The sequence below is a fragment of the Coloeus monedula genome (genome assembly GCF_965178545.1).
Source record: "Coloeus monedula genome assembly, chromosome: 10".
Taxonomy (NCBI): Eukaryota; Metazoa; Chordata; class Aves; order Passeriformes; family Corvidae; genus Coloeus; species Coloeus monedula.
In genome coordinates, this window is record NC_138790.1 from 16,863,597 (window position 1) to 16,885,972 (window position 22,376).

The window sequence follows — 22,376 nt, forward strand, 5'->3', positions numbered from 1 at the left end:
GCTCTCTGCTCATGGTTTCAGCCATCTCACATGAACTTTAGAGCTTTTGGCTCAGTTCAGATCGGACATGAGGAGGTTTGGATGGGGCCAGCATGGGCTGCTCACAAAGAGCAGAGCAGACTCTATGGTTTGAGATCATTTCCCACGTGGGAGAGTCAGAAACCAGGCAGCTCAGCTGCAAGGCTTTGTGCACAGACCTGCGTGTGGACTGACAGTGGTGTCAGGAGCAGGGATTCCCCTCTTGGTTAAAAAGCAGCTCTGCTCCCTGCCTACAGCCCCATCCCACTGCACAGTGGCACTGGCCAGGGCAGTGGGGACGGCCGTGACAGACCAGCTCCTGCAGGCAGCATGGCTGGCTGTCTTTTCCCCTTGGTCAGGGGGTATTTGGAGCTATTCTGTCTGTGCACTGACACTGTGCAGGACTGTGGGAATGGAAACCTGTGTGCTCTGACTGCACTTGTGTTTACACTGCAAACTGTCCATGTTCCCCCCTGCTGACCTGATGCCAGCACTGGTGGCAGGGAGAGCACAGATAGAGCCCAGCTGGGGGTGCCTCGGCCTCCCCACCTGACCCAGAGCCACGGCTGGTGCTTTGGGGGCTGCAGAGGAGGTTCTGGGGGCAGAGCATCCCACACTGGTGAGTTACTGGGATGGTAACAGGATTACCTCCCACTGTCTTGTTTCCATAAAGCACTTCGCAGGGGATAGAGTGTTTCTCACTGCTTTGATGCAAATCACTTCTGCTGGGAAAAAAGGCTGTACAAGGGCAGCTTTAAGATCTTTAGTGCAGCTTCACCATAACTGTGTCTGCAGGAACTGCGTTCTCCAGAATTGCCCAAGCTCTGTTACATGGTTTATTTTGTCCTGTCAGACAGACAGACCACAGTGCCCTGCCCAGCAACAGCCCTGGAGCACATCTGTGGCCACTTTCTTTACTTATCTCTTTGCTCCAGATTTTTCCTTCCCTGTTTCTTTCTGTGCTGACTTTTCCTTCAAATACTTCTCGAGCTCCTGGTAGGGGCCGAGGAATCTGCGGACCATTGTACCTTTCCACCAGGCCTGCACCTGGAAGTGAGAGAGAGAGGCCTGAGGGGAAGTCACTTGCTGGGGTACCTGGTATAGCACAATGCCTGGAGAGTCTTTCCTGTGCTCCCCAGCCACAGAAGGGAACCCCCAGGCCAGGCAGCAGCCTTTGGGCCTGTGCTGGTTGTGCCAAAGGCATCCACAGCTGGGCTGAGGGCAGCTGTTGCTGGTGGCAAGGGACAAGCAGGGGCACTGCCCCATGACCCCCCTCTATCACCTGGGCAGTGATATTTGCAGGAGACTGGCTGCTCCCCTTTCATTCCCATCTCAAACCTGCAGCCAGCTGCTGCCTCTCAGTGTGCCCCAGCAAAAAGAACAGGCTTTGTCTTTTGCTTGTGCCACCACACACCAGCCAGCTTTCTTGGGCTGTTTTCTGCCTGGACAAAGCCCATGGCACAGGTTATTAACTCTCAGCTGCTGCTGGAGCAGCACTGCCTCACCTTTGCTCCACTTTACCTTTAGGGCGCTCTTCAGCTCCAGGGCTTCCCACTCTATTTGTTTTCTCTTGGCCTCCTTGTCTGACCGGTCAATGGTGATGGTGGCCTGGAATGCCAGGCACTGCAAGAAAGCACAGGGGTGACAAAAGCCATGACAAACACATCCCCTTAACTGCAAGGTCAGCCTTCAGGCTCACTGTGTCCAGCTGCTTGCCAAGGCAAGGCTCACCTGGACCCTGGTGCAAGGATTGTTCCCCTCTGCTGCCTACACGTCTCATCCTTGCTACACACTTCCCACAGCCCTGCCAGGACTGATCAGGCCCAAGGGTTGTGGTGTCTGTGTGCACCAGGGACCTCCGGGGCAGCCCAGGGATAATGTGTGAGTGGAGACTTTCCCCCCCACCTCCATTATTTGATCTTTCCTAAATCCAGATGGCAAATGTTGCTCGGAGTTGCTGCCAAAGTGAAACCTCTCACGGCCTGGGTGTAATTAACCCCCTGATCCCTGTAAAATGGCTGGCTGATGGCTTCCCAGGCAACAGCTGGTGGTGAGGAGGACACTTGGTCCCCCAGGCTAAGCAGCAGATGATGTACAAACACACTTGGGACACTGAAATGACAGCGTACAGAGTGAAAAATGAGCCCACAAGCCAGGAAACACCCAGCTCAGTCCCATCATCTCTGACCCACAGACAGCAGGAATGTTTACAAGTAAATTCCTTCTGGTTTTAAAACACACATTTTTCTAGATACTTCTCTTTGTTCTGTGCTGCTGCTCTGCTGTGATCAGAGCCCAGCAGTTAACCAAGAACCCAGTGGGGCAGGAATGGTTCTACCCAGAATCAGCTCCCTGATAACAGAGCTCTGTGCAGCTGGGAATGTGTGTCTGCAGAAAGGGATGAGCTGCCTTTTCCAGTCTCAGCCTGTCTTACCCTGATCTTGCTAGAAGGAGCAGATTTGTTCAGACTCAGGCAGCAAATTAAGGTGAGGCGTACTGATGGGATGGGACAGTACCTCTGCCCCTCACAAAGGCTGTCAGTAGCTCTCTCATTACTTGCTGGTATTTGAAAATAGCTATAGGGGAAACATCATCATCCCTCCTTGATGTCACAGGTGGCAAATAGAAGATGACATCTCAGCTTCTCACCAGGACCAGTGCTATAATCACAACCTGTGCCTCAAAATTGCTATTTTTTTTCCATGGTCCTGGTTCCTTACCTAAATGAGTGTAGGAAAAAGCCCAATGCAGTTTGCATGGCTGAACACTGAGATGCTCCTGATGTCTTACCTCCTTGGCAAATCTCTGCATTGTTTCCAAGTTTTCTGCCTTTAATGCTCTTAGATCATCCAGTTCTTCGTCTTTTGCATCAGTGTCTTTTTTATACTTCTCCATCCAGTATTCCAGCTTCTCTTTCACTTTCTGCATAGGGAGAGAGTGGTGCTCAGCATGGTGCAAAGCGTGCACAGATGAGAGACTTGCTACTATTACATGGTCTGCTTTCAGGATGGTGGTGAAAGTCCTGTAAATTGTGCATAGTCAGTGTTTTCTTCTCATCTTGAACAGATCAAACCCCTAAGACTACTCATAAATTACTGCAGGGCTAGTTTTGTGCAGTCAGTCCTGATGAAGCAAGTGGCAGCCAGAAGCCATTCTTTGTGTGTATACAGAAGGAGGGGGTTTTAAAAAGCACAGTTTGTCAGTGGGAAAGCTTTTATCCTCTGCCTGACTCCCTACCCACTTTCTGGATTAAGCTCAGCACACCAGGAATAAGGTCCCAGGGGACAGCATTTCACACTATTTCAGGTTGTGAACTTGGCTTTGTGTCACTCATGAATAGGGCAGGTGTTTTCTGAAACAGTCACCCAGATGACTTCCTCCTATTCAGCAATAACTTCTCCATAGCAACCACCATGATTGCTTCCATGGAAAAATAATCTGAGGAAAAGCATCAATCTCATTACGGCATCACAGCTGGACACACAAGGGAGATGGAGGGCATGGTCATCCTCCTCTCTGCGGGCCCCTGCAAAGCCACCAGCTGCTGTCTGAGCACCGAGGGGCTGCTGCTGGGCCGGCTGCTGGCGGTCAGCCAGGCTCAGCGTGTACTTGGGCAGTCCTCCCACTGGGAGCATTGATCAGACCAAGGCTCTGGGGTACAGACACACTGTTCAATTGCTCACAAAATCCAGCACTGCTTTGCACTCAAATTGCATTTTTAAAAATCTATTATCTCCTATTAAATTCTGTACTGGCAGTGACGTCAGGTGCCCTGCAGTAGTCCAGGTTTTCTTCCTGTCATACCATTTATGAGAGGCTTTGCAGCATTATTCACTGTAAAGTTATTCACTGTTAATGATGGGAATGCTCTGAATCTCTGAATCAACACCACAAGGACATTCATGCTGCTGAAAATGTGTACAATACCTGTGGGTTAGCAATGATCCAACCCCAATTCTTCCTCAGATAAGGCAGAACTGAACTGGCATTTTGTGTCATTTCTTCCTCAGTGTCCCTCCCCTCTGCGCAGCCCTTGGGTCTGTAAAGCTGCTGCCCTCGCTTTGGGCTCTTCACTGGGGTGCTGGGAGCCCCAGCTACTGCCAAGGAGCTAAATTCCAATTAGCCAAATACAACTATCTGAGAGAGGAAAAATCCGTAACACCTGAACAAACAATGTCATTCACTACATGAACCCTAATTTTAAGGAAATATATCTATATGTAGCAAATCCCAAGTCTTGGAGAGGTAGGTTAATTAAGATTTGAGGATAACAAATCGTTCAAACTGCAGTGGTCATGAACCTGATACATTTGATGGAGCAATAACTGTTTTCCTTTAGGCACTAATTGATGATTAGTGTTTATAGATTGTTATTTTAAGCATTAGCTGACAGTCACACATACCTGATACTGCTGCGTGAGGAAATCTTCTGTCTCCATGTGGAGTTGAATCTCCTCATCAGTGTTGCTCTTCAAATTCTGTGATCAGAGCAAGCAGAACACGTGAGAGACAATGTTGGTGTGTATGTGTGTAGACACCCTGCTGCTGAAAGCTGAGTAAAAGTGTTGGAGGTCTGTGTGGTCCACAGATTTTTTCCAATGATAAAATTAGCCGAGGCAGTCCTTGCCCCTGGGCCATCCATGAAAAAGGGAAAATTAGATCAGACTTTGATAAGTCAAAAAAAGATGTTTGCAAAACCAGAAGAGTTTTCTAGTCCAGTTCACCTTATGGTCACACAAGCAGCTCTATCTGCATTATCTGCTGGGGGCACTGCTGAGAGCTCAGGCTGCCTACGTTGCTAAATACCCTTGTAACAACCCCTTTGGATATACTTCTGGGTCTGGTTTTCTGACCACAGCATTACTTTAAGCATTCCCTGTCTCCTAAAGCCATGCCATCCTTGTTGCTGCTGTTTGCAGGATCATACAGAGAAACAGTAGAAGAGATAAAGGTGTCTAACCCCGGTGAGTTTCCTGATCCAGTTCAAACAGTTGTGCTGGTGACTATAATGGAGAGCTGAAAGGGCGTCTGGGGAGCCAGGGAGGGCTCTTCCCTTACTAGATGGAGATGCCTTCCAGTATGGGCCATGGGGAAGGGCTTACCTGGATTTCCTTCTCCAGGGCATTCTCTGCATTGCTGCACTTTTTCTGGGTTAGTTGGATCTGGAGATCTGTGTTTTTCTTCATGTAGTAGCTCTCTGTGTTCAATTTGGCCGTCTTCTCTTGGAGCTTATCTTTGAGGCGATCAATGATGTTATCTCGGTCCTAATGGAGACAAAAGCAGCACAAAAGCAAGCCTGGAGTCTGAGGTCAGCTCACAGTTTCTTAATCTCTCCACTCCCTGATAAGGTCAGAAGAGACAAAGCTATAGGCTTCACACCTTCCCTGAATGTTGCTCCATTTCAAGGAGCATTTCAAAGGTTAGTTTGATCTATAACCCATACAGATGGCAATAAACCCATCAGCAAGGAGTGATTGCCTTTGGAGAGGGTGGGGTGAGGAACAGAGTGGGACAAGAAGGCAGGCCTTCCGCTCTCTGGTCCAAAAATGTATTCAGTCATGCTTAGGATAAATATGAAAAACAGCCAAATAATTTTAACCACTTAAAGTTAGGCTTTACTTTTACTAACCCCTTGGATTAGACCATCTCAGTGAGTGAGCATCTGTAAGAGGAGGATAATGTCTCAGCCCCACAAAAGCCAAAGTTTGTTATCCTAAAGTATACTGTATTCCTTGGATTTATTTTTTTCTAGTTATGCAGCAACTGTATAAACGCAGCCTTAGGAACAGGTGCAAATCTAATCCTGACTTGCTCATATTTTTAAACAGCTCTTTCTTGAAATCTTACCAGGTAGATGCTGCCCACTTCTTTATGAAAACATACACCCAGGGCAAGGAGGCAGTGTCAAGGAAAAACTGGCTATGAGCTCCCAGCCTCTCCCCATGCCTTTGCTTTGCAACAGAGCTGAGCCTTTCCTGGGGCAGAAAGCTCAGTTTTCTGTTCCCTGGAGTTATCCCATAGGCCAGAATCCTGAGTGGTTTGTCCAGCTTTTGGAGCTTGCTCAGGAAGCAAAGTGCATTTGCTCGATTTGGGATTGCTGTTTTGTTTACTCCTTTTTAACTAATTTATTTGAATAAGAGATAAAGGTTCATTACCCTGGGGTTGGGACTTGGGACAAATGCCTGTAAAATGAAGACTTTTGCGTAGAGTTAAAAAGGTCATCAAAGCTTCCTGTGTAATTATGCAAGATCGATGTGAATGCACCCAACAGCTCCATTACAGCCTTTCTCTTTGCTTCCCTGCCATGCTGTGGTGGGTTTGATATTCATCAGCCGAACCTCTGCAGCTGAAGATGAAGATGAAATACCAAGGTGTTGGCATTTTTTGAAGCCCACATATCTTGTGTCTGAAGCACGTCACATTCCTTAGCTGTGTAAACATGGAAAAATGCCACAGGAAGAAGCCAGCTCAATAGGGCTGTGTTTGCAAGCCCTTGCAGCATGACTCATTTGGAAAAGGTTTCCTTATAAGAAGAGATTGGAATAGTTAAAAGGAAAGTCCTTCCCTCTGCACCCCTTGGCATACACAGGAAGATTAGAGTACATTTATAAGGCTCAGGATAAGCGGGGCCCTTGGCTGGTGCTGTTTTGTGGGTTCAAAGGTGTTCACATGTTTTTGAAGGTTTCAAACACTATTTTTAGATACTATTTTTATGGCCATATCATCATATGACTGCAGACAGCTACAGATATGAGCTGTTTGTGCCTTATTAAGGTTTCTGGTCATGGCCTTTATTATCCCTGGCATGAAATTTTGGTGGCCATTGGAGGAGTTTTGTTCCTGGTCAGTAGTCATGGGATGTGAGTGTACCACTCTATTTTGAGATTGTCTTTCTGGGTCATAGTGGGCTCGTGTCTAAATTGATGTACCAGCAGAGACACTGAGGGGATGCTAATTAAAAAAAAGAACAAACCCACAACTTTCTGTGGCACTGAGGCTTAGGAAAGTCGAGCACTTCTGATGTCAGTGTGTTACTGCTATCTGCTAAAGATCTGCAAACTGGCCAGAAAAGAAGGGTTCAGCCTAGATTACAAAGTACTCAAGAGAGTTGGGGCAGAGCATGAACTTCTCACCAAGTTATTTTCTTTTTCATTTCACATTTTAGTAAAGAAAAAAGCACTTTTGATTCAAGTGCCCCAGGCCTTAGGATAGGGTCCAGGATGGGGCCTATCTGCTCTGTTGTTTTCTCTGTTGAATGGCATGTCTGTGGTTTGGATTTGGTCTGCGGTGTTGTAAAACATCCTGGTTAGAGGTGGGGAGTCCGGGGGCTTGGTTACACAATCCAAAGCAGACGGGAAGTGAAATGCAAAACCCACTGGTGGTTTACAGCAGCGTCTGCCTGGCCAGGGAAAGCCGGCTGCAGGCGTGAGGGCAGCTCCTGCTGCTGGACCTGGTGCTGTAGAGCTGGGGCATGTTTGAGATTTAGCTGCAGGTAGTAAACGCAGCAGTAAATGCCCACAAGCTGTGGGCACCATCTGCAGAGTGTGCTGTTCCCTGAACTTCAGAGACAGTAACTGGGAAAATGAGTTAATATTTATTCATTCGGGTTTATCATAGCAAAGGTCCACACCAGGACATGGAATGCTTTCATAGCTGATGCCGTAAATCTCTGGGCTGCTTACTTGGGATGACTTCAGCGTTGAATCTGCCAAACTAAATCATCCCTTGTGTCCAAAACTATCGGAAAACTGGCAGAGACCAAGATCAAAACCCAGGAAATAGTTGTCAGGAGCCAGTCTGCTTCACAAGCAGGTAAACAAGGTGATTTTCTCTGATCTCTCAGCTCACAGACATCAGCCCAGGGGCCTGTCTGCTGTCACCTGGTGCCACAGGAGTCTGCCCCACAGATGCTGTTTGGCTGCAAAAGCAGCTGCACTTAGCTGGAGACCTTATCCACACTCCTGTGTTTTCAGTTACTTTGATTTATCTCTCTTGTAAGTGCCACCAAGATCTCCCAGCTCTTCCACAGCAATTAGTGTTTAGTCATAAAATACAGCTGGTTACAAAAATAGCCCACAGGAGTAAACAGTCTGAGGAATTCTCCAGCAGTCCAATGCCGCCATTTGGCAGGGGAAGGAGTGCTGTGCTCTGTGCTGACAGAGGGCCCTGCTCTGCTTGCTCCCACACTGACTGCTCAGAGCTCAAGGCTCTTCCTGGCAGCTGCAGCATCTCAGCTTGCAGGGCCTGGAGATGTGCTTGGATCCACACACCTGCTGCAGCCTGGGCTCGCTCCCCATAAACCACAACAGGCAGCCCTGCAGGCACTTCAATAAGGCTTTGCCTGCATCACTGTCCCAGCTCCAGAACACCCTGAAGGAATGTCTGGGCCCAAGGGACAGCAGGGCTGGCTGTCACCCGGTGTCAACAGAACGGCTTCTGCAGCCCTCAGCCAGCTCAGCGCCAATCCCAGCAGCTGCAGGAGAGCCCCAGGAGGGGCAGCTTGCTGGCACAGGGAGCAGACCTGTTGGCAGCAGCGCTCCTGTGGAAAATCCTGCCCCTCTGGAGCCAGGTTTGGATCTAGTGCTCCAGGTCCTGCAGCGCTCCTTGGGGCTCTGCCAGCAGTGAAGCTCAGGACCATCACAACCTTGTGCCTTCTACTGTAATCATTCTGTGCATATCCCCAGTAGAAACATGCACCATTTCACAGAATGCTCCACTGATGCATTTGTCCTCCTGGGAGAGGAAAAGGGAAGAAATATGGTGGGTTTTAATCTTACTACTAAAAGCACAACTGAGTGGTGCACTGATACAGTGGATCTGGGCGTGTTATGACAACTGACAAAGAATTAAAGTTACAGACCTGTTTTCTCTGGTACTGTGGTACAATGGCTGGGACTTCTGTCTGTTTGGTAGCTGTAACATTACTGCTTGATATAAAATGACACCACTACTTGCATGCATGTATGACATGAGTACACCACAAAATCTACAGGACGTAAAAAGGCTTTGGGGTGAAGAGCAATGCAGGAATGCTAAAGTTTACATTTCTAAATTTTTATGTTAAGATGCATAATCCATATGATATTAATCTGTTTCAAAACCTGCAGAGACTGCTGTTACTTGTCCAGGAAACCAGAGAAAGTGAGAATTTTTATAGAAACTAGAAAATGAACACTGCAGCAGCAAACAGACCCCCTGCAGCCAAACCTGAGCTACCAATGCTGCTCCTGCACAGAGAGGTAAGAACAAAACCAGATGGATCATTTCAGCTCCTTTAGAGACATCAGTGCTTTCCAAGAGAAAAGAAAACAAAATAAAGAAGAACATTTAGCATTTGATTTGTGTTCCATTAGAAAGAAAAATGAGCTAAGCAGGCTAATACACTATTAATTAGAATCTTATTAAGAGGTAGAAAGGCTGAAAATACAAATTCACAGCAACATGAGTGAGACAAAGGCCATGTTTTTCTGGTTCCAGGATTACATTTGCTCGCTTTTGTTTTCTCAACCATGTAGACTTTTGTTTACAGGTCTGTGCATTGTTACTGTTGTTCAAAGTACTCCAAAGTCAGCGAAGCTGTATTTTTATTTTTAATTAGTTGGCAAGGTGACAAATCATGCAAGTGTCTGTAAAACTGCCTATGGGAAAATCCCATATGAAGCAAAGAGAAATTATTCTCCCTTGGGAGACACAGTGAGACACCATTATTTTTGGCACAGGAGGAAAGCAGTACTTTAAAGTAGTCTTGTCTTTGATTTGTTATCAAAGCTGAAACTATAAGGAAGCTCAGAAAAGGACTTTTAAGCTTCTAATATTTAAAAAAAAAAAAAAAAATCCCAGATGAGTGCAAATCCCACTTGACAAGGCAAAACCCAAGAACTGAATAAGCACTGAAGGGACAAGGAGAAGAGCCCCCTCCCAGCAGAGGAGCTACATACCTTCTTATGACCATAGGAGGTAGGAGAGGTGCAGGGCAGGACACAGAGAAGTGTGTGCAGAGTGCCAGGACATTGCTGCTGGTACAAAACAGGATGATTACAGCCCCTGGGAAGGCGTTAAACCAGGACTGGGTACATATATTGTGTGCATGGACATGGTGAGGTTTGAAGAGCTCTACATAGAAGGAGAACTACCTCATCACATTCACCAGCTTGGGGAATGGGAGAGCCGGAACTTCCCAGGAGCCATCAGAGTCTGACTGAGAAGGGACAGTATGAGAAGCAAATAGATCCTTCATATTTTTTACAGCCATTCTGTATTTACAGTTAAACTTTCTACGGCATGTGCATCCAGGCTGCCAACACAAAACCTTCATGTTCTACAAACCAAACTTCACCAGCATGCCTGGGGCTTAAAATTCCTTTCTGTAGTCAACTATATCCTGGCTTGATTACTGTCCACACTTTTGTCCAAAGACAAAACTCAGTGACACCAATTCTTTCCTCAGATGCCCTTGCTGTCCTCTTGCTCACTACTGAACCAAGTGTCAGATTCTTGTTCCTTCCCCCAGCCCCTGTACAGCTCTGCCCCAGCTTGCCTTCTGCTTGTTTGCTATCACACATCTCCTGCCTCAGGAGGCAAGGCTATGTTTCCATGTTGAGTGAGCATTAAGTCTGAGCTGTCTGATGAGCATCAAAGTGACCAGTGATAAGTCATTCAATTGATCTGTACTTGTGTAGGAAGTCTGACATTTCCAGAATGCCCCATATTTACTGTGCATGCACACACCATTTGCATGATGCAGACAGAAGGGCTGAAGCTTTCCAGAAAGATTAAGTTGACAGCATATGTGCAATAACATTGATCTGCCCTTGTGTAGGCATGTTCGGGATTTTCTGATGTCTGGAAGCCTAGAAAAATAGATTAATAGAATGACACTTTCTCCAGATGAAAATGTAGGTAGAAAAATGGCCTGTCCCTATGATAGGTGTCTGTCTTTCTCACTCTCTTTGGCACACTTCCTTCTGTGCCAGATGATCTGTCATGACTGAGTATGACAGAACCTTAGATACTGTTATCTGCAGATAACCTCTTTCTTACTGATTGCAGATATCTGTGCTTTGTCACTCCCAGCAGTGGTTTTGGGATATTCTAATTTGACCATGGTCTCATGATTATGAGCATTTTGATTTCCCATTTGAAAATCATCAGACACTGCTCTTAAAATCATTAGTGGGCTTATTCCAAATACAAATCTTTATTGTAATTATTCTACTTCTATACTCCTAAGTGATGGCTCAATATGTATGGACATGGCGTCTCCAAGTGCTAGTTCCTGGGCAGCAGAGGCCAGCTTGCTAACAGGCTTCCCCATGGCAAGATGCCCAGTGCTAAGTGCTCTCACCTGAAGGTCTGTTTCAGCTTGTTTCTTGACATCTTGCAGCTGTTTCTGGAGTGCCTTTATCTCCTTCTTTCCTTTTTCCTCCCTGAAGTGGGAAAATACAATCACTTGAATATATCAAAAAATAAAGAGCTGTTTACCAAGAAGGGGAATTTCCTGTCTCCTGATACATTGTGGTAAGATAAACAGAGACTTCTCACCAAAACTACTGACTTGCTCAGTAAATACTGAAAGAAGAGGTGCACAGACTGAGCAAGGCAGATGGGAACAAAAGGGAGAATAAGCCAAAAAATCAGGATGCTCTTGTTGGAAGCCTGGAATGGATTTGAGGATGATGCAATTCCTGTAGCAGAGAGGGAAGATGTCTGTCATTGGGTCACAGTTTCTACATTCAGGCAAAATTGCCCCTGATTCTAGGCAGAAGCAAGCCTGAGCAGCAGAGTGCCAAATTGTGTCTTTATGTGTATGGAGAATGTTTCTTTCATATCAGACTTAAAATCTGCCAAAGAACACTGCCATTGGTTCTGAGTTCCATAAAGGGATCTGAGTGAAGCCCAAAAGCTAGAGAGGGGTTCATCTGTCTAAAACAAAACAGATGCAGTAAATATTCTAGGTATTATTATCTTATTTCACTCAGAGTGCACCTCTAAGCTTTTATGCTTATGGTTAGTTTTAAAACCAGTAAATACTACAGTTGGCCCCTGAAACTTTGTATCCTATCCCAACCTTACAATCACACTTACATTTCATTTTCAGAGTCCTTATCTGGGTGACTGATGAACAAAAGCTCCTGATAAGGAGTCCCCGTCGTCTCACTGCAGATGGCTTTTAGAAAAGTGTATTTACACAAAACCAGGCAAGTATTTATTATCTTGAAAGACAGATCAAGTACATTCCATGCAAAGAATGTATAGTACAACAGAGTGGCTAGATATAACTGACAGAAGGGGACAAAAAGGATTATGTCCTTTCTGATTATAATTTGTCTGCTCTTTTCTACCTTTCAGTATTGGATAGTTACTGCACAACCAATTGCTACTGTCATTCTTGCTTTCTGTCCCTTCCACGGATAAACAATAAATCCCTTGGTTTTGGGCAGTGGAAGAGTTGGGTTTCCTACTTGAAGTCACACATTCCACTGGAAGCTGGGGATTTGCCCTAGAAGCAGATCCCTGAACCACCATAGGAGCTGTTCCAGTAGGCTGGAGTCCTGACAAATCACGACTTAGAGCAGCTTTGCTGTGCACCCTCAATGATGGGCCCGAGCTGCTACATTGAGGTAACTTTAAAGTGGTTAAATACTTGTCTGATGACTGTGATTCTCTCTGACAGTCTTGGGATTAGACCAGAGCTTTGCATGCTAAAAAACCACCAAACCTCTAGAGCTCAAAAGTTTGAGCTGAGATGATAACAAATGTGTACCCTGAAAGATTTGGGACAGAAGAGGATCTACAGTACAGTGGCTGGTGGATTAGCCCTAAATAAGACAACTCCTCTGTCACCATCTGTGCTATCCCCTCACTTCTGCTGGGAAAAGGGAGTCTATTAGCATATTGGGTCAGAGCAGATTCTCCTGGGCATCAGACAACCTAAAGGCCATATGTTGCTGGGCCTGATTTGAACATATTCTCTGACTTTCACTAGGGACAGGAGTTAAAGATCAAGGAGCTCCTACATCACATTATGTTTTAATTGAAGTGAGGCATTTGCACTAATGCAGCTACTGCTGTCCGCTGTGGTCAAAGCTCAGGCCATTCCTAGCTCACATCAGTATCAGACCCATCCACTGTTTCTCTCCAAAGGGGAAAAATTGCAGTTTGTAAAGCAAACAGAATAATTCAAGATGAAAAAAAGTGGAATCCCTTCTGTATTTTGGTTTTGTTGGGTTTTATTTCCTTTTCAGCACGTACTGAGTGGGAATGGGTTCGGCTTGCAGCATTTAAACAGGGAAGAACTGAACACAACACTGACCTGATGAGGATGTCATAAAGCTTGCTCTTTTTTGCCTTCTCTCTCTCATTAGCATCTGTTAGGGTACTAAATGTTCCTGTTTCCTCCATCTTTTTAATAGTGATTGTAATTACATCACTTGCATACTGCCTGCCAGGAAGAAAAGGAACACAACAATACTTTACAGGTGCTGGTAGTACAGTGTCTAGCACTTTTATCCATTACTGTTTACAGTAAAATGTAAGGAAATAAAAGATCCCTTTTCTGGTCTTATGTCCTATCAAACCCAGGAGTGCTTCTCCCATGGTATCTGCTTATTGTACGTCCAGAGAGCTCTGTATTAGGAGTTGGTTGAAGCTTATAATTTAAAAATGCTGCCCTGCATGCTACTCTGGGAAATTGCAAAGAGGCACAAATGTATCCGTGCTGTGCCAGACAGTGTTGCCATTAGGAAGAAGGCTACTGGCCTGCAGTAGTGATGACAGGTGGATCTTGGAAAATGAGATTTGGGGATGCAATACGTGGGCTTGTCCAGTTTATTGAATGTCATGATGCATGTGGCATTTACATTTTAGCTGCATTTGCCTCATTTGTGTTAGAATTTTCTTTAAGCCTTTTGTTGAAATGACATGAAATGAGAGAAGCCAGGATGCAGAAAAATGCATACTGAACATTCAGCTCTATAATCTCTTTCAAACCAAAGGCTGCTGGTATTTCTGCAAATCAAGGCACTGGATTAGGTGAATAAAGTTCTTTTTAAAAAAGAAAGAAAATCTTTAGTCTTTATATACATTACCTGTTCTATAATGGCTATAACTGCCACAGAAGCTGTGTGCCCTACAGAATGACTGAGTTCAAAAATAAGGCTCAGATCTGCCTTTGCCTGAGACCTGCTAAGGGAATCTGACTCCAGGTACCAGAACACGAGCACTGATTAGTACCTGGCATGATTTCCACCCAGGCAACCATTATCAATGAGATATGTTTTACAGCTCCATTCAAAATAAACTGCTGGTCATTAGGTAGCATCCAGAGGCAAGCAAAGGCCAGAACTAGACGGCCTATGAAGGATACTACTGCTACCCTTAAAGGAACTCCTTCCAGACAGACATTGATGTACTCTGGCAGTGGGAGAGCGAGGAATTTGCATTTTTGCTTTCAAGAGATAGACAGAACTTTACAGCTTTGACCATCCCCAACAGGTGCTTCACTCACCTGTCAGCATAAATTTTTCTGAGCTTCTGTGCAGCCCGAGTGGGGCATTTCTTGGAGCTTTTGGAAGGATGATGGGTGCTTTTTTGATCTTCAGTTTTCCCCTGCTGCTGCTTGTGTTCAGTGCTTTTCAGGGTCGTGGAGGTAACTGTTTTCCCACTCTCTTGCTTTGCTGTTGTAAGCTCTGGGGAGTTAATATCCAGCTCCTCCTGGATCATTTCTTTAATTTCCTGGATGGGAATGAAAGGGGATAAGGAAAATAAGAGAATAAGGGAAGAGGGAAAAGGGAATAAGAGAGACCTGTTTGTACATTACACAGCAGAAATAAACCCTCTGCAACATTATGTGAGAGGAAGGAAAATGAGTAATAAACTAGAATGAAGCTATACTGAGAGTAGCTGATAGTGCATGATACATCCTGCAAAGAGTGGAAGATCAGAAACATTTATGTTGGTCAGTTTTGAGCACACAGTGTAGTTCATTGAAGTTTATGGGCTCAAAACTCCTAAAGTGACAGGATTAAAAAAAGCCTAAAAAGGTGAATTCATCCAGTCCAAGAGATGATTGTTCAGATTGTTCTTAATCTGACATGTTCCAAATGACCTCCAGCAATGGAGGCTACACACCCTCCTGTCAGTGCCAGCACCTCACAACTTTCTTTACCATAAGAAAGTTTTGTCACCTCAACAGCATTTGAACCCCTGGCTTGTTGTCCTGGTCTCTGTAGGCACAGCAAACAAGTCATTCCTTCCTTTTTTTGCACCAGTTTTTATGTACTGGAAGATTGATAGCCTGTTTCTCCTCCTTCTTCTCTCCATCTTAGACATTTCCCACTGCCTGTCACCACAACCTTTCCCTACAATATTATTGTTATAACTAGAGCTGTGTGGAAATAAAGGTGATAGACTTTCTGTCTGCTATCTGCTTAGCAGGTTTTTTGAGAGAGTAACAGCAGAGAAAATGTAACATTAATTCAAAGGAGAAATTCAAAATATTGGCGGCTCTCTTCTTCATGGAAAGATATCTTGTGATTGAGAACAATTTCATTCAAAAAGCAAAAGCCCCCAAAAATACAAAAGCACACTATAAAATCAGGTAAGCTCTTGCTTCTAGGAATTTCTCTGCTTTATGTGTCATGGATAAAATGCAGGTGTATACACTGGGACATTAAAAGGGCACATTTTCTTGCCTGCTTACCAGCATTTCTGTGGCTGAACACTTCATAACAGCACTGCTGACTCCAGCTAACACAGTCCCTGCCAGCCCCATCCCAGTCTGCAGCTGCCTGCTCCCCACTCCGGCTGCTTGGGGAAGCGGACAGAGAACTGGCTGTGATGAAACATTTTCCAGCAAAAAGGAAAAAAAAAAGTTATTTTTAGCAGCACCAGTTCTCAGTCCAGATCCTTCCACAACCCCACACACATTTGTGCCAGCAGAGCAGAGCTGGCAGAGCAAAAACAAGTGGTCAGGGCAGCAGCTGTGGATGCCAGGAGTACTTCCAAGAAGTTACTTGTCATGCAAGTCAAGCAAGGCTCTGTCAGTTGTCTAAGGTGCTGGTGCAGTCAGTGAGGGCATTGCAAGGGGCTGCTTCATGCTGAGTGTTTTGGACAACTCTGGATTGGGACGGATCAGCCTCTGGCAGTGTCTGACTCATCAGTGACTAGAGAAGGAGACTAAGTGACTACATGCTTAATTTTTGGACTGTTAAATTTACATTAAACAAATCACATGCAAAGTATACACAGACCAATGAAAATTGCATTGTTAATTAGTAAAAAAAAAGGGCTTAAATAGCTGGCTGGTGATGGCTGTACTTCAGAAAGAACTAATTTTGGCAAACAAACTGTTTTAATATCATGTAGATTTTATGAATATTCTGGTATATGTTTTTTAATGTCTGGAAAAGTTCAAGACAGGCAATAACTGGGTTGTCTGTAAACAGTAGGAACTTACACACTAATCATCAACAAATAAGTATGTAAAAGCAAGAAGTTTGAAAAGTGCATGTGTTACCATCTGTGTAGTCTCCTAAGTGCTTGTCTGTTGCCCAAAATTCAGCAAATAGACAGGCTGCCTCCCTCTACGGCATGCACTATGTGAAGCAATGTGCAAGAGCATCCAACCTGGAAAATCAGTGAGGTGCTGGCCAACATTGTGATTAATCCTCTCAAAAATGTCATCGGTTGAAATTTAGATCTCAGTCTTTGAAGATGCTGTTGATTTGTCTGACAGAGTTCCAGGGTGCTTTGTAAATACAGATCTTTTTCAAATACAGTGAAACCAGCCAAATGTAAACTGAGAAACAGGGAGGAGTAGAAAATTACAGAGCTCCATAGTTAGCAAGTAGCTTCCCTAAGCCATTTTCTTGTTTCTAATTGTTTCCTTCTCGATTTGTTCTGACATCTTTAAGAAACACAAGTGGGGTTTATAACCTGTGAGAAAGTTGTGTTCTAAGAAGTGACTTGGTGAAAAAGAGCCTCTGTGATTGAAGAGAAAAGTGAAGGTGTTTTCTCTATAATTTAAGTGTACCTTCGTTAGGTTTATCACTCTGAGTCTGTGTGGCTGAAGAGGACAACTCCTGCTGTCCCAGAGATATGCTCTTTCTCTGTGTTTTGCTGCTGGCACATAAGAAAGGGAGAAGCATCCTCTGGGATGAGGCCAGCTCCCAAGAGTCTTTCAGGGGAACAGTGCCCTCTATGGCACAGTCTCAGCATCGTTCCCGCCCTGAAATTCACTGTAATTCCAGCTGCTGCTGCTGCTTTGCCCATGGGCTTTTTGAAGAGGTAATATGGAAAGGAAACACGTAGAAAAACATGATTTTCCTTCCTCTGGCATTCTTAAGTGGTACATTAGACAGAGTGAGCATCTTTAAATGTCAAAACTCAGATCTCAGTTTTTATTTCCATCCTGGTTGTGTATTTTTTTTCATGAGTTCATCTTAAAAAGGTTTCAAACCTGCTAAAACTGGAAAGAGCCTGCTGTGTCTTTTATAGTCCACAGTACGTAGAGCCATTTACCCCTCAGGATGATCCCATCCTGATTCCTGTGTCTTAACAGCTACCAGAAATGTCACAACACCTTCCTCCACTGAGGAAATGCCTGAGCATTAGGAATTCTTCTCTGTTCTTCATATCTCTGCCCAATTGTCTTAGTTATGATGCCTATTAGAAATCAATTATAATTAATGATCACTGAGAGAGGGTAGTTACTATATTTTGAGGTGCATCTTTCTTGATGCATTGTGGGAACAAAAGGAACTTTGGCATGGACTTAGAGAGGAACAGAATTTCCCTGGTTTTGAGTACTTTGAAATAACCTATACATTTCTACTTTAAAAAGAGCTGTGTATCTATATAAGAACCTACAGATGTTTTGCTTCCTTTTCCCCAATTCTTTGCTTGTTGTCTACCCACGGAGATTTTAGAATTATAATCTCAGGAACCTCATCTTGGATCGGTAGGGTCCTTTGCACAAAGTCTTGACCAAGGCTTCTCAGTGATGCTGCAGTACAAATATTAAAATTAGGTCACTTTTATTGTGTTTCTTCACTGAAGAGTCATGGAGCACTTACAGAAAATATATTTGAGTTAATCTTTTTAAAATGCTGGTAAAAGATATAAAACCAAGACAAAGAAAAAAAAAAGATATGATATACATCTTTTTAAGCAGTGGCACATACATGGCTGACTTGTGTCTTGTCCTCATGTGAAACTGGTGTGATATATCCAAGAATTGCAAGTTGATCCACACAGTTCTCCAGCACAGCACTAAACATCAGAGCTTCCAGATGAGTGATTTTTTCCATTTGTTTAGTCTCTGTGTTCTTGCTAGGAGGAACAAAGATAAAAGATACCAATCAGAAAAATGCTATGGTGTAAGTAATGTCAGTAACAGTAGATGAAACTAAAGGTAGACCCGAAATAGCCTTATTTGCAGCCTTACATATACTTCCCTGGCTTTGTTTATAACCTTCCATCCACTGTTTATAAGAGGAGATGTGCTCTGCTAATGGCTGCATTCAGGGACAGTGGGAATGTTTAGCTTTTGCAAAACAAAGAGGTCCTGGTCCCTTCTACAGCAGATCTGGGTAGACAGGCTGAGAAAGGAAAGAGTATGGAGGGCACAAACTGGGTGAGGTGCCTCATTATTCAGTTCAGTGGGGAGTAGTGGTTCATGGTGGACTTTGGGAAACAACAGAAGAGCCTTTTTAAAAGAAAAAAAAATAAATCCATATCTTATAAAGTCTCAGATGGTGAACCCTCATGCTCTAATCATTCCTCAGTGTTACTGTGTAGCCTTCACACTTCTATGATCCCAGTCCCCTCTCAGTAGGAACTGTTACCATCTTAAGATGCTGAAAGTTAAACAAGAACCAATACCTGGACTAAGTAAACAATCTTTAACTTTCTGTATTATGTTATTTAAACTTGCATTTCAGACATGAAACTGCTCTGACATATACTTAAGCACTCCTTTGCCTACTTACAGTTGGAATATTGTAAAAGTATATATAAGGAAAGGTGGAAATTCACTATTAATCCAAAAGTACCTAAGAAAACACTTGCACAACAATGGAGAATTTCTCCGAAAATGTCAATGTTTTGATATTGGACAATCCCTCCAACCCTGTACATACAAACCAGGTATTTCTTGTACAACACGTAGCACAACTGCAGTCTCAGATGGGTGAGATCCTGAGTGTCATTGCAATGGAAGTATCAACAGCCACTAACAAAATCTTAATTTGGCTGCTCTACCTACAACTGGATTTGTGCCATCTGTAAAACCCTTGCATAAGCATATCCTAAGCCTGCAAAATATTACAGTCCAACCTGTAAGCATGCCAAGGAAATACATCAGACAGTCCCTGTTAGGAAAAGACATGGCCATATTCTATAAAAGTCAAAGAGGCTTGGATGCAACTGTGCTCTGGATCACTGGAAATCAGTGATATTTCATAAGCAAGTGTTTTAAAAAATGCGCAATTGCTATAACCTCTCTGAAGCTGTTATCATTTGTCTTCCTCCTTTTTTGTTGTTTTTGTTGAAGAAAATATGTCATTTACAGTTGGACCATGAAGTTAATTTCACCTGGCAGTAAAGAAAGGCCACTTTTAAGTGCAGGCTTATTTGATGTCTGTTAGTACAGAATAGGTAAGCCAAACAAAAATAACTCAGATTTCTCACATTTATTTCCTGGTGTCCCTGTCTGCTGCAGGAAGCTGTCTAATGCAACATGTGTTGAAATGTGCTGTAAGAGGACATGGCTCTCCCTGGGGATAAGATTAGAAACTGTGCATGGGGTAGTGACTGGGATTGCTCTCAGTAAATCCATAGGAAGAGCAGATACCAGGGAGAGACAGAGGTATTTAAATTAAAGGATAATACTGCTCTGGGTCAAAGGAGAGTAATTTCCTCTAAGCCAGGCAATTATGAAAAGGTTTCTATCTCCTGAATGGATGAAAACACGGAACAGCCTTTCAGACAAGGTAATGGTAGAGGCACCCTCATTTATTTCAAGAAGCTTGTTTAAATCATGGCAGGAAAAGGTAACAGCAAAGTAGTGATTCTGAATATTATCAGTATGTTCACTATACTTGTATTGTTTGTACCCACGTACCTAATTAATTCCTCTGAGCAGGGCTTTTGATGGTCACCTAGGACAAAGAAGGAACTGATTTCATCCCTTTGCTTCTGAGGTTTTTTTTCTCTCTTTTATCTTAATTATAAAAAAAATGTAACAACTTCAGATAGGAATCTGATAATAGCATTAACAAAAAAATAGCAAATAATCTGTATAATACACTAAACCCATCACTTTCCTTTTCAACCTTAAAATCAATAATAGAAGTGGAGATGCAGTGTTTTTACATCAAGAAAGTCAGACAGTGTCTCCAGTCAACAAGCACTAATAAAATATTTTTCAATGTTTTACCCATTTTTATCTTTTTCAGCAATCCATGATCCATATTTTGAGTCTAAACAACCTAAAAATAATCTATTACATGTGGAGTTCTAATGCTAAAAATATGGTGAAAAAAGATGTGTTGGGAGATAGCTGTGACAGATGATTACAGCAGCATTTTTGGAAGAAGAAATAACACATACAGCTCTCATAGGAAAAAGGGACTTATTTGGAAACAAAGGAGGATGCAACAGCTTTTCCTCTTTTCCATCAGCAGCTTCTGACCAGGAGAGAATTAACTAGGGATATTAATATGTTTTAAGAAAGCTGGCAGCTGGAATGTTTCTCTAAAACTCCTTTGCTGCTTTGCTCCTCCTGTATATCTTCTCTTATATCCATATCCTTGCTCAGCAGATCCATGTGCCAAGCCAGTAGGGCCTGGGCTTATGTTAACTTGGAATTGAGAAGGAAACCACTGTCTGGGGCATTAGGAAACACTACAAATATGAGCTGCTTGCTCTGGATTTTAGTGTCAACACAGTGCCCTCAGATCATCCACTGGCATCGCCCTTCATTGCTGTGTTTGCTGAACTCCCTCATTAAACTCTATTAATAATAATTTTTAAAAAAAAGGAAAAGAAAAAAAAGCAAAGAAGTATGTGAAGGATTCAGCTTTCCCCATGAGGTTTGGTTGACATTCTTTCCCTGCTGATCTAAAGGGAAAGAAAAACATATCAAGTAATAATTTTTAAAACAACTGTATAAAAGGTCTGGCTTCCTGTTCCTCTGGGGATTGCAACTCCCTCTGCTGTGTGAGAGTTCTGGATGTACATTTCTCCCACTCTGCTGCCTGATAAATGAAAATGGATTCAAGAGCAGCATTTTGTGAAGCATTCCTTGTAGTCAAACAAAGAGACTCTGGTTAATTCCAGTGAGAAAATGCATAGCTGAGAATGTCACATCTCCTTTAGCTCTGTTTGGCAAATGATTGGCAAAGAGAAATTCTGAATATCTACAGGAGCAGCAGCTGAGCCAGAAATCAAAAATAGCTTCATTTTTACCAAAGAAAGGTCTCTTGGAAAGCAAAATAGGTGTGGCCTTACACAACTCTGCCTCCTGCTAGAAATGTTAGAACAGCAAGGTGCTGATTTGGGGGGAAAAAAAGGGGCGGGCAGGGGGGAAGGGGCAAGAAAAGGAGAGGAAAGGTGAGGAATGGAGAGAGGAAGGGGAAGAGGAAGGGAAAGGAAGGTATGGGAAGAGAAGGAAAGAGAAAGGGAAGAGGAACATCAAGGTTCCTCAAGGTTTCCCTTCCTCTCACCTTCCTTCCCCTAAATCATTTTAAGTGCTCTGAAAATGCACCTGAATTTCTGGCAATGTGAGGGAAGTGACAGAAATCAGGAGCGAATAACTCTGACATGGGCAAATAGGCAAGTACACGCTTCTAGATCTTATTTAGGAAAACACAGGAATGTGAGACTTGGTTACAGGGATTTCAGTGTCGAAATATGCTTTTTGTCTCCAAGGCGATATCGGGAGTAAAATAAATGTCGAGAGGATTCACTGATTCAGGGTGAGAACTGAGGACGACGGGCAGGGCCCGGAGCCCACCCCGAACACCAAGGGCTGCTCTTCCCCTCCGCGCTGCCTCTCTTCGGGCTCCTCGGCTCGTTCCACCGCCGCGGCCGGTTTTCATTCGCCCTGCCCAGCCCGGCCCGGGCTCCCCTCAACCTCCCACCGGAATTTGCCCTCATTTCCCCCGGTCCCGGTCCCAAGTCCCGGCCGCTCTCACCGGGATGCGCCACCCGTCTCCACGGCAACCACCACGCTCTGGGGCCTCGTGGGGTTGCCCAGCGGGTGCCTGCGCGGTGGGGCCGGGGCCGCCCCTCCCGGGATCGCTCTTCCGGGGATCATCCCCGGGGAACGCGGGGACGGGACACGGGGCGCTGCGGAG

The 22,376-nt window shown here is 44.2% G+C and overlaps 1 protein-coding gene across 1 annotated transcript; it reads right to left on the reverse strand.

The window, feature by feature from the left end:
• Positions 1 to 936: 936 nt before the first annotated feature.
• On the reverse strand, positions 937 to 22,228 carry DRC9 (dynein regulatory complex subunit 9; the record flags this gene model as incomplete). The annotated part of the gene is made up of 10 exons (XM_082288027.1): positions 22,215 to 22,228; positions 18,201 to 18,348; positions 14,525 to 14,751; positions 13,331 to 13,459; positions 11,363 to 11,444; positions 5,121 to 5,282; positions 4,422 to 4,496; positions 2,809 to 2,940; positions 1,540 to 1,641; positions 937 to 1,065 (listed from the first exon to the last, which is right to left on the reverse strand). Exons 2-10 carry the CDS (start codon positions 18,324 to 18,326, stop codon positions 937 to 939), a joined length of 1,164 nt encoding a protein of 387 aa, XP_082144153.1. The 5' UTR covers positions 18,327 to 18,348; positions 22,215 to 22,228.
• Between the last annotated feature and the right edge of the window lie 148 nt (positions 22,229 to 22,376).